This window comes from Anas acuta, chromosome 24, assembly GCF_963932015.1.
Source record: "Anas acuta chromosome 24, bAnaAcu1.1, whole genome shotgun sequence".
In the NCBI taxonomy this organism is placed as follows: domain Eukaryota; kingdom Metazoa; phylum Chordata; class Aves; order Anseriformes; family Anatidae; genus Anas; species Anas acuta.
In genome coordinates, this window is record NC_089002.1 from 2,917,092 (window position 1) to 2,936,681 (window position 19,590).

Sequence of the window (19,590 nt, forward strand, 5' to 3'; positions counted from 1 at the left end):
TGTGGGATATCTCAGGGAAAGCAGATGTGGATGAGCTGGTTTCTGGAGAGTAAGGTGACTCCAAGCTAGTTTCAAAGTCTGGTATTGTAGTTCCTTAAATTCCTGCCTCTCTGCGGCAGCCCTCTTTCTAACTCTACAATCCTGTAGACACTAACTCTCTTTAGTCCTTTTGAAATATGTCCCGCATTTGCTTGCACAGCTTATTATAATGCTCTCTCTTGACCACTTGTATGTGAGGTGATGTTGTGATCCTTCAGTATTTGTGAGACCAGGCGACTGGATAGTGTTTAAGAATTTTTCCCTCCTTCCTCTATTTCTAAAAGTTCTCATTGCTTATATGCTAAACAGTTAATTGCAGAGCTTCCTAAGTACTATAGGGACTTTAGAGCTGTTTATCCCCTTTCTGCAGTGCTATAGAATAGATTTTTCTCTGACAGGCCTTTATTCCTGCTCAAAGTATGAATGAGTATGCCTCACCCCCACAAAAAAAATCTTTAGATATGTATTAGGACGCCTCCCAGCCTGTCACATATTCCCTTAAACACCATTTTGGTTAATAATCACATGGGAATGCTAATTGCTAAACCAAAACTAATAGAAGTACTTAAAAAAGACATCATTTTCTGCTGGTTCTATGCTGAGCAGGATACAAAGGCACAGCCACTTTTAAAGATTGATTCTCTAATAAGTCATCTACCTGCAGCTTTGCTATGGATGGAAATTGCTAGTTTTCTTGAATGGACTGTAATAAACCTCTGGATAAGTTCCAGGTACCTACATATTAAAGGTAGCATAGAGAAAAGCCTAAATAGCAATGGAGTTATGATTCATTCAGGTTAAGTATCTTTTTATGGTCTTACAGAGTCTGCACAGGAGCACAGACTTATGCAATCAGCCCCTTTTGCAGAGGTTTTCCTGAAAGCCATCGAGCGTAAGGCTCGCTAGCAGTAACAGAGTGAGGTTTGTCAGACATAAAATGATGTTCAAAGTATGTACATGGATATAGATCTGTTTGGGACCCACATTTTTTCCCTACAATTGCAGGTGCTATCGTTAGAGCCCCTTGGTTGCCGAAGTGCTGTACAGAATGGTTCTGGTGCTGCCCAGCTCTTTAATTTCTTGCCAGAGTATTCTGCCTGCAGTTGACAGCAAAGGTTAAAAATATTACAGATTACTGCAATCACTTTCCAAATCCTTTCCTGTAAATTGGTAGGTATGTGCAGATCCACCCTGTGATCCAGAGGTGTGATACATGCAAGCACATCTGAGCTAGCTTTAAGTAAGCTGGTGAGCTTGGTATTAATAGAACAAGCTGTAAAGTAGCACGGAGCTCAGCGTGTTAGCCTGCTAAATCTTCAGAAAGTTTTGCAGCCTGTGCTGAATCTGGCCTACCTGCAGATCCACTGCTTGTTGGATAGGCACTAGATCATTCAGTGCTAGGCAGCTGCGATTGTTAGTTGTGATAACAACTTTGAACTACAGCATAAAGATCTCCTTGGTTGGCATCTCCTGCCCTGTTGCACTCAGATAGGTTCAGGTGGTTGTTCCAAAGTCCATCCCAGGGGATGTGTGCCAAGAGACCAGGGTCTTCTCTGTGCAAGAGCCCAGAGAACACGGGCCCTAGGGTTACATGAGCATAGAAGGTATACGAGCTCGGTTACATATGCAATGTTTCTCCGCTCTCCACCCCTTTTGTAGCTGCTGAGTCATTTTAGTTTGTTTTAGCCAGGACGTGCGCTTCCAGTACTCTTCCGATTTTCCTCTTTGTCTGTGAATGATTTCTGGTTTTGCTGTACTGACCTCAAATAAGGGAGCAGTGCCCCATGAACAGAATTTTTTGAGCTCTGGTCTTCACTGCGAATCAGACGAGGTGATGTTGTTTCTTGTCTTTTTCTGCTGCAGTTCACACCGTGCACTGCTCAGGATAGCCCTACGGCAACTGCAGTTTTTTGATATGACTGCACTGATGTTATCTTGCTCTAGCTGCACAGATGCTCTGCACTGATGCAGTTTCCCTTGGCTTCTATCTCTTTGGGCCACATACAGCCCTGTGCCTCACTGCACCCTTAGGTAAGGACACTGAATGCAGAGCTGTTGCAATCTTCCCTCAATTCCCTTGAAATTCAACATTTCTGCCTCAAAATACACTAGAAAGCTGGGCTGGAAGGCATGCAGCAGGATCTTGTTGACAAGATCTTGAAGAACCAAAGTTTAATGAGAGTAAGGGACCATCCTTCCTTCCTCCTGCTGCGTGATACAATCTGCATTCTCCCTGACCAGTGGGAGAGGTTTCAGCTGCATCAATCCCCAGTTGAAATCCTGTCCCTTTGAACCTGACATCTGACTTGGCTGCCCTGTCCACTGCATAATCTTTAACAGAGGTCAGAGAGCTCTGTGCGGCTGCCATAAACATCTCAGCTGCACGTGTTTACAGCTGCTTATGCCCCAGTAAAACAGGCTCGGTGTCTAGCAGAGGAGGTTCACCATGCAGGTGAGTGTGCGCAGATGTATGGGGAGATGGCTCAGGACTGCACGTCAGGCACACTGCTCTTCTGATGATACACAGTTACGGCCAGCCAGAGGTGGACAAGGGTCTGAAATGGAGTAAATCTGCAGCACAGACTTTTGGAGAACTGCTTTCTTTCAGAAAGGACCCATTCAGGTTGAAGACCGCTTTAAATGGGAATTTAGAGTGTGACTTAACTGTTTGCCATGCTTCAAAGGGGGAGGGGGAGGCTAGGAAGACCTGAAAAGGCCTCGAGTTTGCTGGCATTCCGTGATGACTGAGGGAGAAAACATTTCTGTGATAAAGTAATGTACTGAATGTCCTAATGGCAGTTGAAAAGGAGCCTCCATAGCTTTAAATAACGTGAGATGCCATTCAGGACTTGTCTGACCAGGGGATGAAAAGAGGTACTAGGAACTTCCAGTACCACTGGGCATGAGAAGAGGAAATGTGACCACCACCGAGTGGGGGTACACAGATTTTGCTTTCAAAGCGTGCAAATACCAGTTCACTTGTTTCAGGTGTAGCACGTAGGAATCTCTTCATTATCGGTCTTTCTACTGAATATATTTCCAGAAAGTATCGCCTGCTTCACAGAGCAGGTTTCTGAGTAGGTTTTCTGTTCTGTGAGTTTACACTGAGCACTGAAATAGAACAATCTTAACAGTTTCCTGTGTGGGCTCCACACTCTGAGAGTCATTCATTCACTCACTGACCCCGCCGAGCACTCCTTTAGTATGCCACGCATCCTCCCAGAGCCAAATACTACTTCTCTCTGCATTTTCCAGTATCGTGACAACCATGGGGAGTGGGTGCTCTGCAAGCCCAAGAACCAGGGAGGTGCATGCGTTGTTGTGTGTATGAGATAGCAGGAAATGTAGCGGGGTGATAGTGGAAAGATGGCATTCAGTTACAGAGACCAACTGCCCCATATACACACGGCACTTATGGACATTTTTCACTGAAGACGAATGTGCTACTCGAAAAAAAATAATTCATATTTACTTGTCATGTAAGGAGCTTAAAAAACACTTACTTGACAGAGACACTGACTCAGGCCAAGGTATAAAATACTTTAAAATCAGCACAAGAGACATGGGGTGTGTGACCCTGACAGACACTATTAGTCAAAGAAGAAATGATGTTATGCTGGGGCGCAGGTGCGTCTATTAGATGACCCACACTGACACATAATTGATGTACATTCCTTGTGTTAGTTTTTCCCTTTGTGTAGTTTACATACTTTAAAATACAGAATCGAATGGTAGGAATCACTCAGCTATTAAGTGCACATCCAAAATTCTGTAAATTAGGCCAGTCAGAAATATGCTTGCTATTTATATTAAGGATGTACAATAAAAAATTATGTTGATACAATTCATTTGTGCCTACCTCACATAATGTACAGATGTCCCTCATGAAATACTTGTGTTCATTCTGCGTTTATTTCTGAGTTTAGGAAGCATTATTTTTTCTTGTTACCTGGAAAGTGAAACATTCATCATAAACAATCTTTCTGTGCAAGTTTTTTGACAGCAAATTGGGTCTGTGAGTTGCAACTTTATGGGACAGATCTTATTTATTAGGTACTTAGAATTGAGTGAGCAAGAAAAAGTAGATTAAACTTTTTTTTCCTCTTTTTTCTTAAGAGACACTACAAAGTTATCAGCATTTTTTTAACAAGGACGCAATATTCACCACCTTTTGGACACTACGTAGAAACCTTTCAATGCAGAGCTTTGAAAGCATCTACAGCTTCTTAGAAAACCATACTTATTTTATCCCACAGGAAAAAGAGTCTGTTTTCGTTATTTAATCTTTTCACATTCTAAGTAAGACTAAACAGATGAATCATTTTCAGTTTTTAAGTGTGTGATAATGGGTTAGGAAAAAAAAAAAAAAACAAAACAGGAAATTATAAACACATCTGAGAACTCTGCAATACTGCAAGAAGGATGGTGATGTGTTTTCCTATTTCCATGTCTCACTTGCCTAAGTAACCAGGCAAAGTGTTCCTAATCCTCTGCAGTTTCCCATATCATGGGTCAGTGGAGTGCTGGCTGGTAATATGATTATGTCTTTTTTTTCCCCAACTAAGAGAAACGAGACATGAAAGAAGACCCAAAATAGCCTGTACTAATTCATTTTTTCCCCCAGAACGGATGGACACTTACTTCACTAATTGCAGTTATGTTCAAGGCCATCAGCATCACTCCACTGTGAAAATGTCAGTGTTTCCAAGCAATTGTGATGTATGGGATGTTTTGCCTGATTTCTCTCTACGAGGTCATTATCTGAGCACATGGGTTTATACAGCTTTTAATACCATGTTCAGCCAATGCTGCTTCACATTTGATGCAGTCAGCACTTTGGCTGATTGATAACTCCTTTTTTGTTGGGTTGTGCTCTATTAAATAATACTGAAAGGTTAGTATTTATCTTTAACCCCTATTAATTTTCACTTGAATGAAAGACAGCTAACTCCTTTTAGCCACCTTTGGTTACAAAAATTATAATCCTCCTCCTATCAACCATAATATCAGATCTTTCCTCAGAAAACTTGAAAAGGGTTTTAAAACTGATTTACCTGTTAAGATTAAAAAAAAAAAAAAAGAACACCATTAATTACCACTGGGGTGACAGCTCTGGGTGTCTGTGTCACCTCTGAAGTTACTGGGACTGAACAGGGCTATAAATATTCCACACAAAAGTAGGGTCTTAGGAAGTACAGCTGAGCACTTGCAAATCCAGCTGAAATATACTGCAGCTAAGGCTAATCACTTTGAGGTATCAGGCTTTTGACCTTTAAGGTGCACAGATCTTTTTTAGCAATTGCATTAATTTCGGTGTTTCTGAAGAAAACAGCCCCAGAACAAACTGAGGCACAGATATAAAAGCATACTCATCTTGAGGCTTAATGAATCAACAAACAAAAAGAGGTCACTTTTCTGTTTTCAATTCCAAATGATAATTTTCTCCCCTTTTAAGTATGTTTATGTAATTGAATAAATATGAAGAAAATTACAACTGAAGGTGCCCAGCTCTATTTGAACTGTCTCAGCTGCTCTTTTTATTTGAAACGACATCGCTGGTTTTGCACTCATACTCTTTAAAAAGTAGGAGAGCAAAGAAATTAAATTAAGTTGTGCCTCTGGGATTTGAGATAAGTCCAGGATGTTTTTTCAAATAACACATTAGTTCCACAGCTCTATTTTAAAATTAAATGATGGATAACTTGTTTTGATGTTCTAACATATGGCCCCCAATCTTCAGAGATGTCTGTGCATACTTCATGTTGTGCACGAGTCATCCTACCGAATTTAATAGGGCTATTCACACGGTTGACATTAAGCATGTATGCAAATCTTTGCAAGACTGGAACCTAATGTGATTATAATAAGCCAATTTCAGTGCAAATCTAAGAGTATAAAGAGCTTCAAAACTGAGGTCAAAATAAAAGAAGTTGCACAAGTTTGTCATATTAAAAAAAAAAAACACACTGGGAAAAAAAAAAAAGAAAACCCTGTGTTGAAATCAAAACTAAGTTCTCACATAAAGAAGGGAAATGAGCTAGTGAAATTGCTCCCTGCAGTTATTAAAATGATTTTACTTACAGTGTAACAGTCTTCCCAATACTACTCAGATGCTGAAACACCTATATGATAGATTTTTTTTGTTATCTTTCATAGATAGGATTATGCTTTGCATTGTTGTTCTCTGGGGGTTAGGTGGGATCTTACATAAAAGCGTATTTTATTTCTGTAACTCTGATTATTTTCATCCATAAAAAAAATCATGGAATATGTAATATTGAGTCCTGATGAGTTAACAACAGATTCTTTAAAAATATATATACAGAAAGGAGTACTTAGAGGTTGCCATGTAAAATCTGTCACAGCATTACTGTTCCACATTAAGGAACATGTTTTCCCATGTTTTTTAGGCTTCAACAAGCTCTGGTCCAACCGGAGTACTGTGCAGAACAGACTTGTCACAGGCTGTTCGGCTGCTCTCATGTTCTGCAGTTAACATACGTTAAAAGACAAAAGATCTATAGTTGGACCGTAAACGAGGGAAAATAACATTCAATTTTTCCTCTGAAAACAATTCGGTTAATTCTGTAAATTCAGATGGTAATATTATGCAATCCTCTGCATGATCGTGAGTGGGAGGTGGAGTGTACATATGCACAAGTATGTGGTACGCGCTATAAAAAATAAGTGTAGGAGCCTCTGGAGTTCCTATCTCACCACTTCTCTCAGTTGCAAGCATAACTTCTTCCTCGCTCACTCCTCTCGGTCCCTCTCTGTCCTTCCACCCTGCCACACCTCCGCACATTAGAAGGCCATCTGGACCCGAAGTATTAGACTAGAAAATAAATACGGACTCTTATTATTCTCATCATTTGTTTGATGTCGCTTGTTTGGCTGAACCGTGGCAGACACAAGGCTTACACGCTCTCTGGGGGGGTGCAGCCGTGCGGGCAGCGCAGCCGGGCTAGCCGGCGCCTGGCGTTGCTCCCAAGCAGGCTCCCACGTGTTTTTTAAGCACCCCACGCCTCCTGCAAATAAATAAATAAAATCATTTTTCATTAAAACGGGCGCAGCACGAAGGCACGCTCCCGAACCTGGGACAAAAGCTGGCTTGCCCATCTCCGGGTGTAACTAAGATGGGACCCTTGGGCTAACCCCAAGCTGGGAGGGGGGGGGGGGCACGACGACTGTGTGTGTGTCCCCCCCCAACCACCCGGAGCCAGCAGCAGCTCTGCAGCCCCCTCTCCACCACGCACAAAGTGTGTGTGGGGGGGCACCACCACCATCCACAAGCAGCACCCCCAACCACTGCCAGCCCCCCCCCCCCCAACCTCCTCCCCATCACCCCGCAGCCCCCGGGGGCCTCCAGCTCGGCTCAGCCCGGGGGTGGGAAGGGACCGGGGAGGGGCGGGCGGTCCCTGCCCGCGGCGGGGGGGGGGTGGAAAGACAGAGAGAAAGCGGAGCGGAGAACCACAGCAGCCCCCTCCCCCGCCTGCCCGCCGCCTTCCCTCGCCGCTCGGCCGGGCTCCGCCGCCACCAGCACCGCCACCAGCGCCGCCTCCATCTTGTGCCCGTGGTGTCCCCTGCTCCCCCCCCCCGCCCCCCAACCCCCCCATCCCCTCCACACAGCACCGGGGGGCGCTGGGGGGGGCCCCCGGGAGGGATTTTTTAAAAAAATTTTTTTTTTTTTTGGGGGGGTGGGAGCAGGGAAAAGGGAGTTGGAGGTTGGGGGGGGGGGGGGGAGAGAAGAAGCGGCACCGGGGGGGCCGGAGCGGCGGCAGCGGCATGAGGAGGCGGCGCTGAGGAGAAGGCGGCGGTTGCCGGAGAGGACGGAGCCGACATCTTGTGCCCTCCCCTCCCGCCGCCGGCTGGGTGAGCCCGTCCGCCCCAACGGGGGGGGGGGGGGGGGGGGGGGGGTTGGGAGGCGGAAAGGTTTGCTTTTTTTTCCAAAAAAATGAGGAGAACCCCCCCCAAAAAATCCTAAAAGGAGGCGGCGGCACCGGCGGAGAGCGCTGGAGCGGGCAGGTAACGCGGTGCGCGGCAGGCCGCGGCCCCCCCCCCCCTTCCCTCAGGGGCTCTCCTCCCTCACGCACCCCCCGCGCTGGGGTCGCGGGAAGGTGACCGGGCAGGGCGGGAAGGAGCCTGGGGGAGCCTCAAAGCAGCGGGGCCAGTCCCCCCCCGGCTCGGTCTCCGCTTAACGGCCCGCGGCTCTCAGCGAGCGGGGGGAGGCGGCGGCGGGGCCGGGGGAGCGGGGCCGGGCAGCGGCGCGGCCGCCGAGCCCCCCCCTGGCCGCCATCTTGGCTCCCCCTCAGCACGGCGCCGGTGGCGGCCCCGCCCACCTTCTCCCACGCTATTGGCCCAAGGGCGGGGCCGGGCACGCCCCCCGTTAGGCCCGCGGCGCCTCGCGTTGGGATTGGCGGCGGGGCCGGGATGGACAGCGGCGGGAGCCAATAGCGGCTCGGCTTTTCCTGCGCTCTTTCTCGCTCCCCCTCCCGCCCAGCTCCGGGGCTCCTCGGGGACTTTTCTCGCACCCCGGGGTGCTGAGGACGGGCAGAGCTCAGCGCAGCCGCCTCGCCCCCTGCACCCATGGGTGCGCCGTTATGGCTGTGCAGGGACCCTGCTGTGCCTTGCCCCAGTTCTCTGGCTGTAACTAGGGCTGCCTGAGGGGCTGTCATAGCCCTAGCAGCAGCCAGGAGCTCCCAAGAGTTGCCCCCAGCTGGCACCTGCCACATCAGGGGGCTGCAGCTGTGACCAGGCTTCCCTTAAAACTTCCCCCCCAGCCTGCCATAAACGTGTTGCACCCAACCATATCCACACAGAGCTCCCCTCCGTCAGCCTGGCGCAACTCCCGGTGTGTGCTGTGGCTCCGTTTGATCACAGAAATATTCAGGGATTGATCACGGTGTGCTGGAGCATGCACCAGCTCGAAAGCTCTCAGCAATTCCTGAGGCTGCTTTGTAGGGATTGGGGTGGACTCACGGGGTCTGGGGTCTGTGTGGGTCTGTGGAGAAGCATGGGCACTGTGGGCACGTGGAGGAGTTTGGCCCTCTTGGTGCTCTTGGTTGGCAAGAGAAGGAGCCATGTGGTGGAGAGGGGACGCGGCTGCCTCAGGCGGTTTCTCTCCTGTGGTGTCTGTTGCTGTTATTTCACGGATACGTTTCTTAAATAGCTCTGTAGGTGCTCGATCCCTGCTACGCGGGAGCAGATTTAAAATCAGGGCAAACAGCAACAGGCAGCTGCCTGGGGTTGGGACGCTGCCAGCACAGGACGGCGCTGAGGAGTGGGAGGATGAAGGGCTCCAGGCCTCGTGTCTGACTTGGTGTCCCGGGGAGAGGCCTTTGCTGCTAACACCAGGCTAAGCCTTAACTAAAACTGGGCTGTTTAGGGCTGTATCAGCCGTAGTCAACATGGTCAGGATGCTTTGGAGTGGAGTGAGAGCAGCATTATTCCCATCTCCCTCCTGCTGAGGTCCAGGTAGCCTTCCTCTCTTTAAATCACAAAGATCTTCATCAGCAGGGGACCTAGCTCTTCTCTGGGATCCACACGCCATGCTGGAAATGGCCCAGAAGCTCCCCCAGCATCACTGCCTTGAGCTCCAGCCTTGTGACCTCTGCAGGTTAGCAAAGAAACATGGTGCTGGAGAGAAAATCCTTGGTCATCTGCATGGCGAGGCCAGAAAGAAGGGCTGCAGGAATTAATGAGGGCTGGAAAGGAGACTGAGGGCTCCTGAGGTGTGAGCGGGTGCCTCTGGTCCTCAGAGGAACCTTGCATGGGTGTAAAGCACAGCGACATTTAGCCCTGTTAGAGGATCCACTTGTGCTGGATTTTTCCAGGCTGCATGTACAATAGAGGCCTGTATTGCAATAAAATGTGGATCTCTCCCTGTTTTTAAGTGGAGCTTTCTACCCCCCTGTAGTACATTTAAGTCTCCTGATGGGGCTTGTTTTTTGTTAGTTCCCTTTTTAGAGCCCAGGCGTTTCTGGGCCACAGGTATGAAAACTGCCGCTGGAGAGAATTGAGCCATTTCTGAGCAAACTGGTGGGATAGAATTAAATTAAGCTCTGGCAGCTTTGTGCGTTTTAGCCACGTTGTTTGTTCAGTTGTGCTCTCTAGGAACCTATCCCCCTGTTCCTGGCGCAATACCCAGCGGAAATGGCTTATGGGAGGTTTTTGGAAAGCCTTGAGCACACTGGCGACAGCAAGAGGACGACTCTTTGAACTTTCTGCTTTTACATCAACAACCTTTGTCCATGGTAGGACAGAAACAGCATGGGTTGAAACAGCGTTTAACCCTGCTGAAGTCAAATCTCTTTAGCATTTCAGCGTGCACGGATGCTGTTTGCAGAGGGATTATTTTTATATGTGTCTGGGAGATGTTTTCAAGTGTGCCAAGAAGATCAAAACATTCCTAGATTGCTTCTTAGAAGTTTCTGTGTTGCAGACAAGGTCTCAGTGTTCAGTGCAGTGTGTCTGAGTTTGTTTCATGGCTGCTTTCAAGGCATTTTGGAGGTGGGTAGCTGTGTCTCTCCTAATATCTAGATACCTTTTAGAAATCAGCTGGCATGTCTTATCCCAGGCACTCAGTTCTTGCTGGCAGCAATTTCCGTACCATTTTAGATCCTTCTGTGTAGCGTTAAGTAATTGTGTGTTTTACAAATGGGTTGGTTTATAACAGTCAGTAGAAAACCCACTTGGGGTAATTTCTCCAGACAGTATTCTGATTGTTTCACTAAAGCTACAAGAATGCGGTACCCTTGCTGTTTCCATCAACAGGTAAAATAACCCTTCATTGGGGTCCTTGTTTTTTGTTTTGTTTTGTTTTAAAAAGCAAACCTCTAATCTCTCTGCACTCCCAGCAATTGGCTAATGCTTTGTTTTTCCTGAACACAATATTAATAATGACTGTGGTCAGGTCATTCTAATTCCTTTATCCTCCAATATCTTTTTGTTCATGTAACTTTTTGCCTCCAACATCTTCCTCAGTTAAGAGAGCCTTATGTCAGCAGGGTTTTTTTTTTTTGTTTTTTTTTTTTATCTGTACATCAAACTATCAAGCTGCCTTTATAAAGCTGCCTTTTTAAAAATTCTTTTATTTTGCTACTGGCTGAAGCAATTGGAGTTTATCTGGGGCAAGTTCAGTTGCATTTCTGCAGTCTGCTGATCAAGTGGCTGAGTAGCGTTTTAAGGCAAAAATCCTGGAAATCATGATATCTGTATTTGCAGGTGGAAATTGCCCTCTCGTATTTTGCATCTGTGCTTAAGCTGTGCTTTCAGACTCCATCATTATGGGCGTGCTTACTGAAACTGGCACGTGCAGCTTATTTCTGTGGATGCAAAGAAGGATTTAGAAACTTTTCCCAAAGCCTGTTTGTTTCTCAGCATACGTGTTATACCATGGCTTGCTCTCATGGTTAACAGCCAGTACTTCTGAGAGAAATGTGTCACTCCTGGAATTTGTTACTCCTTTCTTGGATAACTTCATGAATTCTTGTAGGCACCGGTCCCGTGAGGTGCTGCTTGCTCTGAGTCACACAAATGAGGTTTTGTGAGGTTATGTCCATCACAGAGCAGAAATAATGCAACAGCTAAACGCAAATTGTGTTTTTGTAGTGGTTTTTCTTGTCTGCAAGTCCCACAGAAAAGGGCTGCAAGTGTGGAATGCTCTAAATGAGGGTGAGGTGCTGGTTCAGGCCTCTGCGCAGCAACAGATAAGCTCTGGGCCAGCTTATCTTCTTGGGGAGATTTTACATTTGCTTTTCTTTTCCTCCTCTCCCTCTTTCCTCGGCCTGTTTCCTCCTCGGCCTGTTTCTTCCCATATCTCATGTTCCCATCCCTGACACTGTCCTTCTCCCTTGCATTACTCATTTGGCTTCCTCTCCACTTTCCCTCTTTGCTGCCTCCCTCCTTTGCCCTGAGAGCGCTGGGCTCCTGCCGCCGTGTTTCCATCCTCCCCCAGCTCTTCTCATTGCTCCAGGCTTCTTCGCTCCCCCTTGCCGGGCACCTCCTTAACGTCAGGAGCCGACTCTCAAATAATTATCTCAGTTGCTGATTAGCCATTTGCGAGGGCAGAGCTGGCGTGGGCTTTTAGTTAAGGCTCCGTGCGAATACCATTGCACAGCTCCCGGGACAGCTCGGTCCAGAAGGTGTCTTGCTGCTTTCCTGCTTGTACCGCTGGGATCCTGCACGCAGAACCAGCTCGGGTGCCTGAACATGGATTGTGGCTCCAGAGGGGCTGATGCTGAGCCAGAGCCCGTAAGTCCGTGCTGCTCATTCCCCTTTGCTTCCCTGTAGATCCCGCCAAAGAGCAGAAGGGATGCGCACCTAGCACCCATTGCTCAGTTCATCCTGTGGTTCTTCTCGGGCTTCTCTGACCCTTTTTGCATAATGCGAGGGACGTGGGTCATTTCAGCATGTTGTGTCTGCGGAGTGGTGTAAGGAACAGCTACATCTGCAGAAGGGAAAGCAAAACTGGAGCAAAAAGAACACTTTTTGCATCCACGGTGTGGGAAAGGAAGGAGTGGCAGCGGCAGCCTTGAGGTGGGAAATGTGGGTGAGCTCCCTCCAGGACTGAGGGAACACTGCTGGTTTTCTCACGTGGAGCTCAGCCACACACACAAAAAATAAGGAACTGCTTTTATAGGGCAGGAGCAGCGCTTTCGTTTAGGCCTGGAAAACATCCAGCACATTGTGTGTGCTGTCGAGGATATAAAAGAAAAGTCATGGGCAAGAGAACAGAGAGAAGAACTTGGCCTGTGTGAACTAAGCGTGTGAACGGTGCAAAGCAGATGGAATAAGTGGTGTTTGAGTTCCTGGGGATCTGAGCGGTTTGCTGACCTGAATGCACAGCAGAGTGTTTAGATGCTGTGCTGGAAAACACTTTGCAGCTCTTCTCAGCTGGTACTATGGGGGTATGCACATTTCCTGGCATGCACGTAGAGAATGTTGGAGGGTGCTGTGCGTTGCTGTGATATGCGTTGCAAGAAATGATTGATACATCTGGTCCTTGCTTGTAGCTAAGAAAGTGAAGAAACCTCAGCAAGCCTGAAACTGCTGGGGTCTTTAGTGGAAATGTTTTTCTGTTGGGATGCCGTGTGGCTTTTTCAATCTGTGCTGCTGCTGTTTGGTTGTCTCCTTGGCTTATGCTGGTGCTGGTTTGTTGCAGGGACCCTGGGCTGCAGCAATGAGGAAGCCTCGGAGGAGGTCCCGGCAGAACTTGGAGGGGAGGCGTTCTCCTTCTCCCTACAGCCTCAAGTGCTCGCCGACTCGGGAGACGCTGACGTATGCTCAGGCCCAGCGGATCGTGGAAGTAGACATCGATGGGCGGCTTCACCGCATCAGCATCTATGATCCCTTAAAAATCATCACCGAGGACGAGCTGACTGCCCAGGACATCACGGAGTGCAACAGCAACAAGGAAAACAGCGAGCAGCCCCTTTTCCCTTCCAAATCCAAGAAAACACCTTCCAAAGGCAAGAAGAAGGAGTCCTGCTCCAAACACGCACCGGGGACATCTTTACACTTACCCCAGCCCAACTTTCGTGTGGTGGACATCTTCAGCCAGCCGGATGCCCCCCCTCTCCCTGCCGCCTACTACCGATACATTGAGAAACCTCCCGAGGACCTCGATGCAGAGGTGGAGTATGACATGGATGAGGAGGATCTGGCCTGGCTGGAAATGGTCAATGAGAAGAGAAGGGATGATGGTTACGGGACAGTTTCTGCCGACACTTTTGAGCTGCTGGTGGACCGGCTGGAGAAGGAGTCGTACCTCGAGAGCCGGAACAACGGGGCTCAGCAGTCCCTCATCGATGAGGATGCTTTCTGCTGCGTCTGCATGGACGATGAGTGTCACAACAGCAACGTCATCCTGTTCTGTGATATCTGCAATCTGGCCGTGCACCAGGAGTGTTACGGCGTGCCCTACATCCCCGAGGGGCAGTGGCTTTGTCGCTGCTGCCTACAGTCTCCTTCTCGCCCCGTGGATTGTGTCCTTTGCCCGAACAAAGGTGGAGCTTTCAAGCAGACCAGCGATGGCCGCTGGGCTCACGTGGTTTGTGCCATCTGGATCCCGGAGGTCTGTTTTGCAAACACTGTGTTCCTGGAGCCCATCGAAGGGATAAACAACATTCCCCCGGCTCGGTGGAAGCTCACGTGCTATATCTGCAAGCAGAAGGGCATGGGAGCTGCTATCCAGTGCCACAAGGTGAACTGTTACACTGCCTTCCATGTCACCTGTGCCCAGCGGGCCGGTCTCTTCATGAAGATCGAACCCATGAGAGAGACCAGCATCAACGGCACAACGTTCACCGTGCGCAAGACTGCTTATTGTGAGAGCCATTCCCCTCCTGGGACGGTGAGAAAAGGGGCTCCAGCTGCTGCCGGTGAGAGGCAGGAGGACACTGTGAAGGAGGAGGGAGAGGAGGAAGCCCATTCTGGCCCTCCCAAAGGGTCCTTGAAAAAGAACCAAGTGAAATTGAAGCAGAAGATCAAAAAGGAGCCCGGCGATGCGACTGATGGGCGCTCATCTGTGCCCATGGTGACAGTTGCACAAATTCCCTCTTATAGGTGAGTGTTGGAGCTGGGCAGCAGCAGCTGGACGGGGTCTGAGGACTCGGTCCCTCTGGTTTTTGAACTTGGGAGCACTCTCTTCAGTCAAAACCTGGCAATACCTGGGTTCAGATTGTGCTCCTCACCAGTGTTCAAGCAGCAGTCCCAAACTGTCACATAATTCAGTATCTTCAGTGGTCCCTAACAGGCAACCACCCATCTAGCAACCAAATTTACATGGATGGCTGTGAAGGTGTTTTTAAAATACTTCAGGCATTACACATTGGCAAGCGATTAGGGGTCATCCTCCTATTGATTTTCTTTTAAACTTCTCATTTCGTCGTTTTTTTAATTCCTCCTTTTAATACAGAGCATGTCAAACTTGTCAGTGTTGCAGGCAGCTTTGAATCTGGCCGTGTGTTTTTTCTCCCAGCTCTCTCGTGCAGAATTAGGTAGTGATGAATTCTCATTTGGTGCCTGAGGAATTGCAGTGATGTGTCGCCAGTATTTCAACAGATTAGCTTTGAAAGACTGCTGATAAGGCACCGTGTATAATCTAATGAACGGTTTGAAAAGGTTAAAATAGGTACTATATTACTCCTGGACTCCTGTCAAGTTAGTTTCCCAGACTCCAGCTTCATGACATAAAACTTCAATGACCTCAGTAAAGTTATTCTGGCACTGAAAATAGTTTTTGCTTTTTCAGCTGTAGTCGAAAAATAGTTTTTTTCAGCTCCAGGTTACTGCTTGGAGCTGAATGGGGGATTGAATACTTTGGCTGTGCAGTGATGTACCTGGTCAGACCCTCCAGCCAAGCTGCTACTGAGATAGGGATGTGCTCTGAAAAGCGAGCACGTACATCTTCACGGCTGAGAGCCCCCAGGTTGTGCCCGTTGCAGGTGTGGATCGGGGCATGCATCGACTTTTGAGGCTGTATAGCCTCAAAGCTGCCCACCACAAAGCCTCATCAGGAACCTGGTGGCATCACCAGGGTCTGCGGGGTTACCGTTGCTTTGCAGCTGGCTCCATGACTCCTCTTTGCTTCCTTTAGGCTGAACAAAATCTGCAGCGGCCTCTCCCTCCAGAGGAAGAACCAGTTCATGCAGAGGCTCCACAACTACTGGCTGCTGAAGCGCCAAGCGAGGAATGGGGTGCCCCTGATCCGGCGCCTGCACTCGCACCTCCAGTCCCAGAGGAACGCGGAGCAGGTACCGTGCTGCGGGCTGGATCCACGTGGGGGGATGGCAAACACACAGCCTGGGAGGGGGCACTTGTTGCATAGCTGGGAAGGGTGAAACAGGCAGAGGGTTGCCTCACCTGTGCACTTACAGAATTGTATAATGAGCCTGGATTTTTAGTCAGCAGTTAGGCATGGGAGAACATAAAGAATTCTAACAGTCATAAAATCATGGGGTGGTTTGGGCTGGAAGGGACTTTAAAGATCATCCAGTTCCATCCCCCTGCCATGGGCAGGGACACCTCCCACTAGATCAGGTTGCTCACAGCCCCATCCAACCTGGAGCCCCCCAGGCCAACATGGCCTTGAGCATTTCCAGACATGGGGCATCCACAGCTCTGGGCAACCTGTTCCCATGCCTCACCACCCTCATAGTAGATAATTTCTTCTGAATATCTAATCTAAATTGACCCTCTTTTAGTTTAAAGCTATTACCCTTTGTCCCATCACTACACGCCCTCATAAAGAGTCCCTCTCCAAGAGGAGGAGGACAGTGGCTCTTCCTGGGTTACTTTTGTTCTCTGGGTATGCTCATGAATAGCTGAATTAGTGTGCCAGTGGGGATGTCCACTGTGCCACCAGAATTAGTGTTGATGAGCCAGCAGGTAAGAGTTTTCCACCTGAGTCAGGAGACCTGGGATTGTGCAGAGGCGTGACGGGCCCTCGGTAGCCTCATCTCTCAGATGAGTCAGAGAACCACGTTCCTCTCTCGTGATTAAAGGTCCTCTCCTCAGGAAAATGGGTGTTAGCTCCAGAGTCCTGGCTAAATTCCAGTTTGGATCATTCTTCCTGCAGCTTGAATTTCTGACCCTCCCATGGACGTTCACATGAAAGTTTACACATAATCATCAGCTCTGGACTTCTTTGCTTCCTCCTCTGAGCTGGCATCCCAGAGTGACGTGATGCTGTTAAACAGTGCTGTGTTTGGCACGAGAAATAGTTGGTGAAGTAATGAAATAGTAAGACTGCCCTGTGACATAGGCAGGTAGTAGGTATTGTGTGTGTTGTGCACATTTAGTTTTACTGTAGTTGGAAAGTTGGAGGAATTTATAGGCTTTCAGTTTGCATCAGGACTGCTCTGGATGAATAATAAAACAAATATTTCCCACTCATCAGCCTGGAGCTTGGGGAAACTCAGCATTTCCTTGCTGTATTAAGTTAACAATTTGCCATAAATAAGTTCTTAAAGACAAATGTTCTACAAATATAAGCCATTGAGATTGTGCAAAGCATTTATCATTCTTCTCCTGGCAGTAAGGCAAAAGTATGTGCACCTCAGCTGTATCCTCAAAACCATGTGAAAAGCTGCAGATTTAGGAGAGGAAGGATGATTGCATTGTGAAACCACTGAACTGTGTCTTGGAAGGTGTGAGCTCATCTCCCAGCGTTGGCTGTTCCTTTGTGTTTTGGCGAATCTCTCCGTGGCTCAATTTCCTATTGGTTACAAAAAGGATAATAATAGCTTTTTTTCTCCAATGCTTTTGCTCGCCTTGCCTTTGTACTGCGAACCCTTTGGGCTGCCTCTTCAATGCACAGCAGCCAACAAAAAGAATTTCCAGCCTCTGTAATGAACTTTGATATAAAGGCACGGAGAGCAGAAGTGAGCAAGCACTGAAGTGTTTTCCTAGAGTAGCTCCGGTATGATTTAGGCCAAACTTCACAGATAATGCAAAATCCAGAAGGGCTGATGTTACGTTTGTTAGACAGCTAAACACTGCAGGGAGGAGGCGACATAATCTGAACAAGAGACAAGGAGAGAAGAGTCAGGCTATTAGAGCGGTGCATGGGGGACACCTAGAAAAGAGGAGAAAACAGAGGAAGCCAGTTGTGTTTTTCATCTTGCCCCGCTGTTATGTGTTACAGAAGGAGCAGGATGAGAAGACCAGCGCAGTGAAGGAAGAGCTGAAGTACTGGCAGAAACTGCGACATGACTTGGAGCGGGCACGGCTGCTCATCGAGCTCATCCGTAAGAGGGAAAAGCTCAAACGGGAGCAGGTAGGTACCTTGGGCTGCCAGGCTGCTGCTTCAGCCCTGTGCAAGCACCCTGTGTTGCAGAAGGCAGAGGAGCACGGCAGGTTTTTCTTGAGCTTTTTCCTCTTTTCATAGAGTCTGACTTGGGGATGTGCAGAGCAGCCACCTCTCGCTCAGCGCCTAAGTCTGTAACAGCCTCTGCCCCCAGGAGCAGTGCTGGGCTGCAGAATGCTGGGGAAATGTTTGCATAACTAACGGTGAATTGTATTCATGACCTCCAACAGCCCTTCTTTTTCTGTCCTGGGCATGGACTAGGTGTTCTGCAGAGTAGAAATTGGAGCTCCCTTAATGTTTGTTTCAGGATGTTGGTAACACCCTCTCCAGAAAAAGGCCTAAATCACAATTCTGCTCATTTCTATATCTAAAAATTCCCGTGTTTTGCCCTCTAAGTATCCTTTTTGAGAAGAAGCAGTTTTAAGGTTAATTTACTAAGTTTTCCAATTCCCTCTTTGACCTGTGTGCAGTTGCACTTGTTAAAGTTACCTCCTCTGCTTGCCAGCTCTGCCTGTTGAGGGTCTTTCCTTGTCACCCCTGGTCAGAGGGTGCAGCCACAGCTGTGCTCTCTGGCACAAGGTATCTTCAAGGACAGCTTCATGAAAGACTCAACCTGCACATGTGAGCCTGAATGCATGCCCTCAGGCATTGCCTGGGTGCTCTCCCTGCTGCTAGGCACTGCAGGGAGCCAGACAGAGGGAAAGCATCATCCTCTGTGATCGTGGCCCCTCTGCAAGCTGGTTTTTTTCATGTCCAGAAACTGCCCACGGCTTTTCTGCAGGCCTCTTGATGTCAGCACTGGTTCATTTGCTGTGATATCTCTCATTTATAGCAGTGGCTCAGTCCTGCTTGCTGTGTGGACATATTTTAGGTAGGAGGATTAAAAAAAAAATCACTTGAGCTTTGTATCTGTTTGCTTTTGATATCTCGGTGTATCCATATCTCAGTTGGATAAATCCATAAAAGCTTTTTGAAACTGCAGTGTGCTTTAGAAATGGATATGGTATCACAGAAAAGTGTGTCTGGTTGGAGCTCCAGCCCAGCCCAGCCTTTAGGTGAGTGGCAGGGATGTTCCAGAGTTCTGACTCTTTGTTCAGGTTCTTTCCTGTTTTGGGGGAAGAGTGTGGTCATGATTTAAAGGTCGCTTTATCTGCCTTCATTCATTCTCCTATTGATGCTGTCTTGTTGCTGAGCACATCAAATACAGTTTGCTTTGTGTAAACAGACTTGCTTTCCTTTCCTATTGAAGTGGTTGATTTAATGACATAATGATGGATTACAAGATCAAAGAAATTAAAATGTTAAAGCAGAAATAAATACCTCTATCCTTTTCCAGTTTCCTTTGAATAGAGTTTCAGTGTAAGAGACCAAACTGGTGCCACAACTTGTTAGCTTGAAATCAAGACAGCGTTAGGGACTCCATAAAGAATGGAGTAAGAAACTGTACTATGAAACTCGCGTGCTTCTAACCATTATTGTGGTGTGGCTTCTGCCTTGAAGTGTGAGAGCGTGTATCTTGAACTTTGTTTATGTTCACTTGTCTAATTATGAGTGTTGTTGTTCATGTAAACGCCTACATACTTTTAACTTTTTTGTAATGTTGCTAATTGGCATAATAATATCTCGAGGCAGGGAGTTCTACAGGATAATTTACCAGGCATGAAAAACTCCTTCCTGTTTTCAGTTTTAGTTCTACTCCCTTTCAAGTTCATGGGGTTTCCTCTTGTTTGGCTTTATGAGAT

The 19,590-nt window shown here is 47.7% G+C and overlaps 1 protein-coding gene and 1 long non-coding RNA gene across 7 annotated transcripts in view; one reads left to right on the forward strand and one right to left on the reverse strand.

The window, feature by feature from the left end:
- Positions 1–3,831: 3,831 nt before the first annotated feature.
- Positions 3,832–8,528, reverse strand: LOC137844197 (uncharacterized). Of its 3 annotated transcripts, none has more exons than XR_011089840.1 (3): positions 8,133–8,528; positions 6,961–7,067; positions 3,832–6,874 (listed from the first exon to the last, which is right to left on the reverse strand). It is a non-coding gene; the product is annotated as an uncharacterized lncRNA (long non-coding RNA). The 3 variants fall into 3 exon arrangements; XR_011089842.1 differs by lacking the exon at positions 8,133–8,528 and adding an exon at positions 7,798–7,908; XR_011089841.1 differs by lacking the exon at positions 8,133–8,528 and adding an exon at positions 7,798–7,908 and having other exon boundaries at positions 3,832–7,067.
- BRPF3 (bromodomain and PHD finger containing 3) overlaps positions 7,775–19,590 on the forward strand; it is a 29,245-nt gene continuing 17,429 nt past the window's right edge. Inside the window, exons 1-4 of one of the 4 annotated variants that reach the window (XM_068660258.1) lie at positions 7,775–7,911; positions 13,202–14,604; positions 15,638–15,794; positions 17,687–17,818. In XM_068660258.1, the coding sequence (XP_068516359.1) occupies positions 13,220–14,604; positions 15,638–15,794; positions 17,687–17,818 (1,674 nt within the window). In that variant the 5' untranslated portion in view covers positions 7,775–7,911; positions 13,202–13,219. Of the gene's footprint in view, positions 7,912–7,947; positions 8,065–8,564; positions 10,549–11,138; positions 12,292–13,201; positions 14,605–15,637; positions 15,795–17,686; positions 17,819–19,590 lie in introns of those variants that run through there. The other 3 variants (XM_068660259.1, XM_068660255.1, XM_068660257.1) reach the window with 3 other exon arrangements.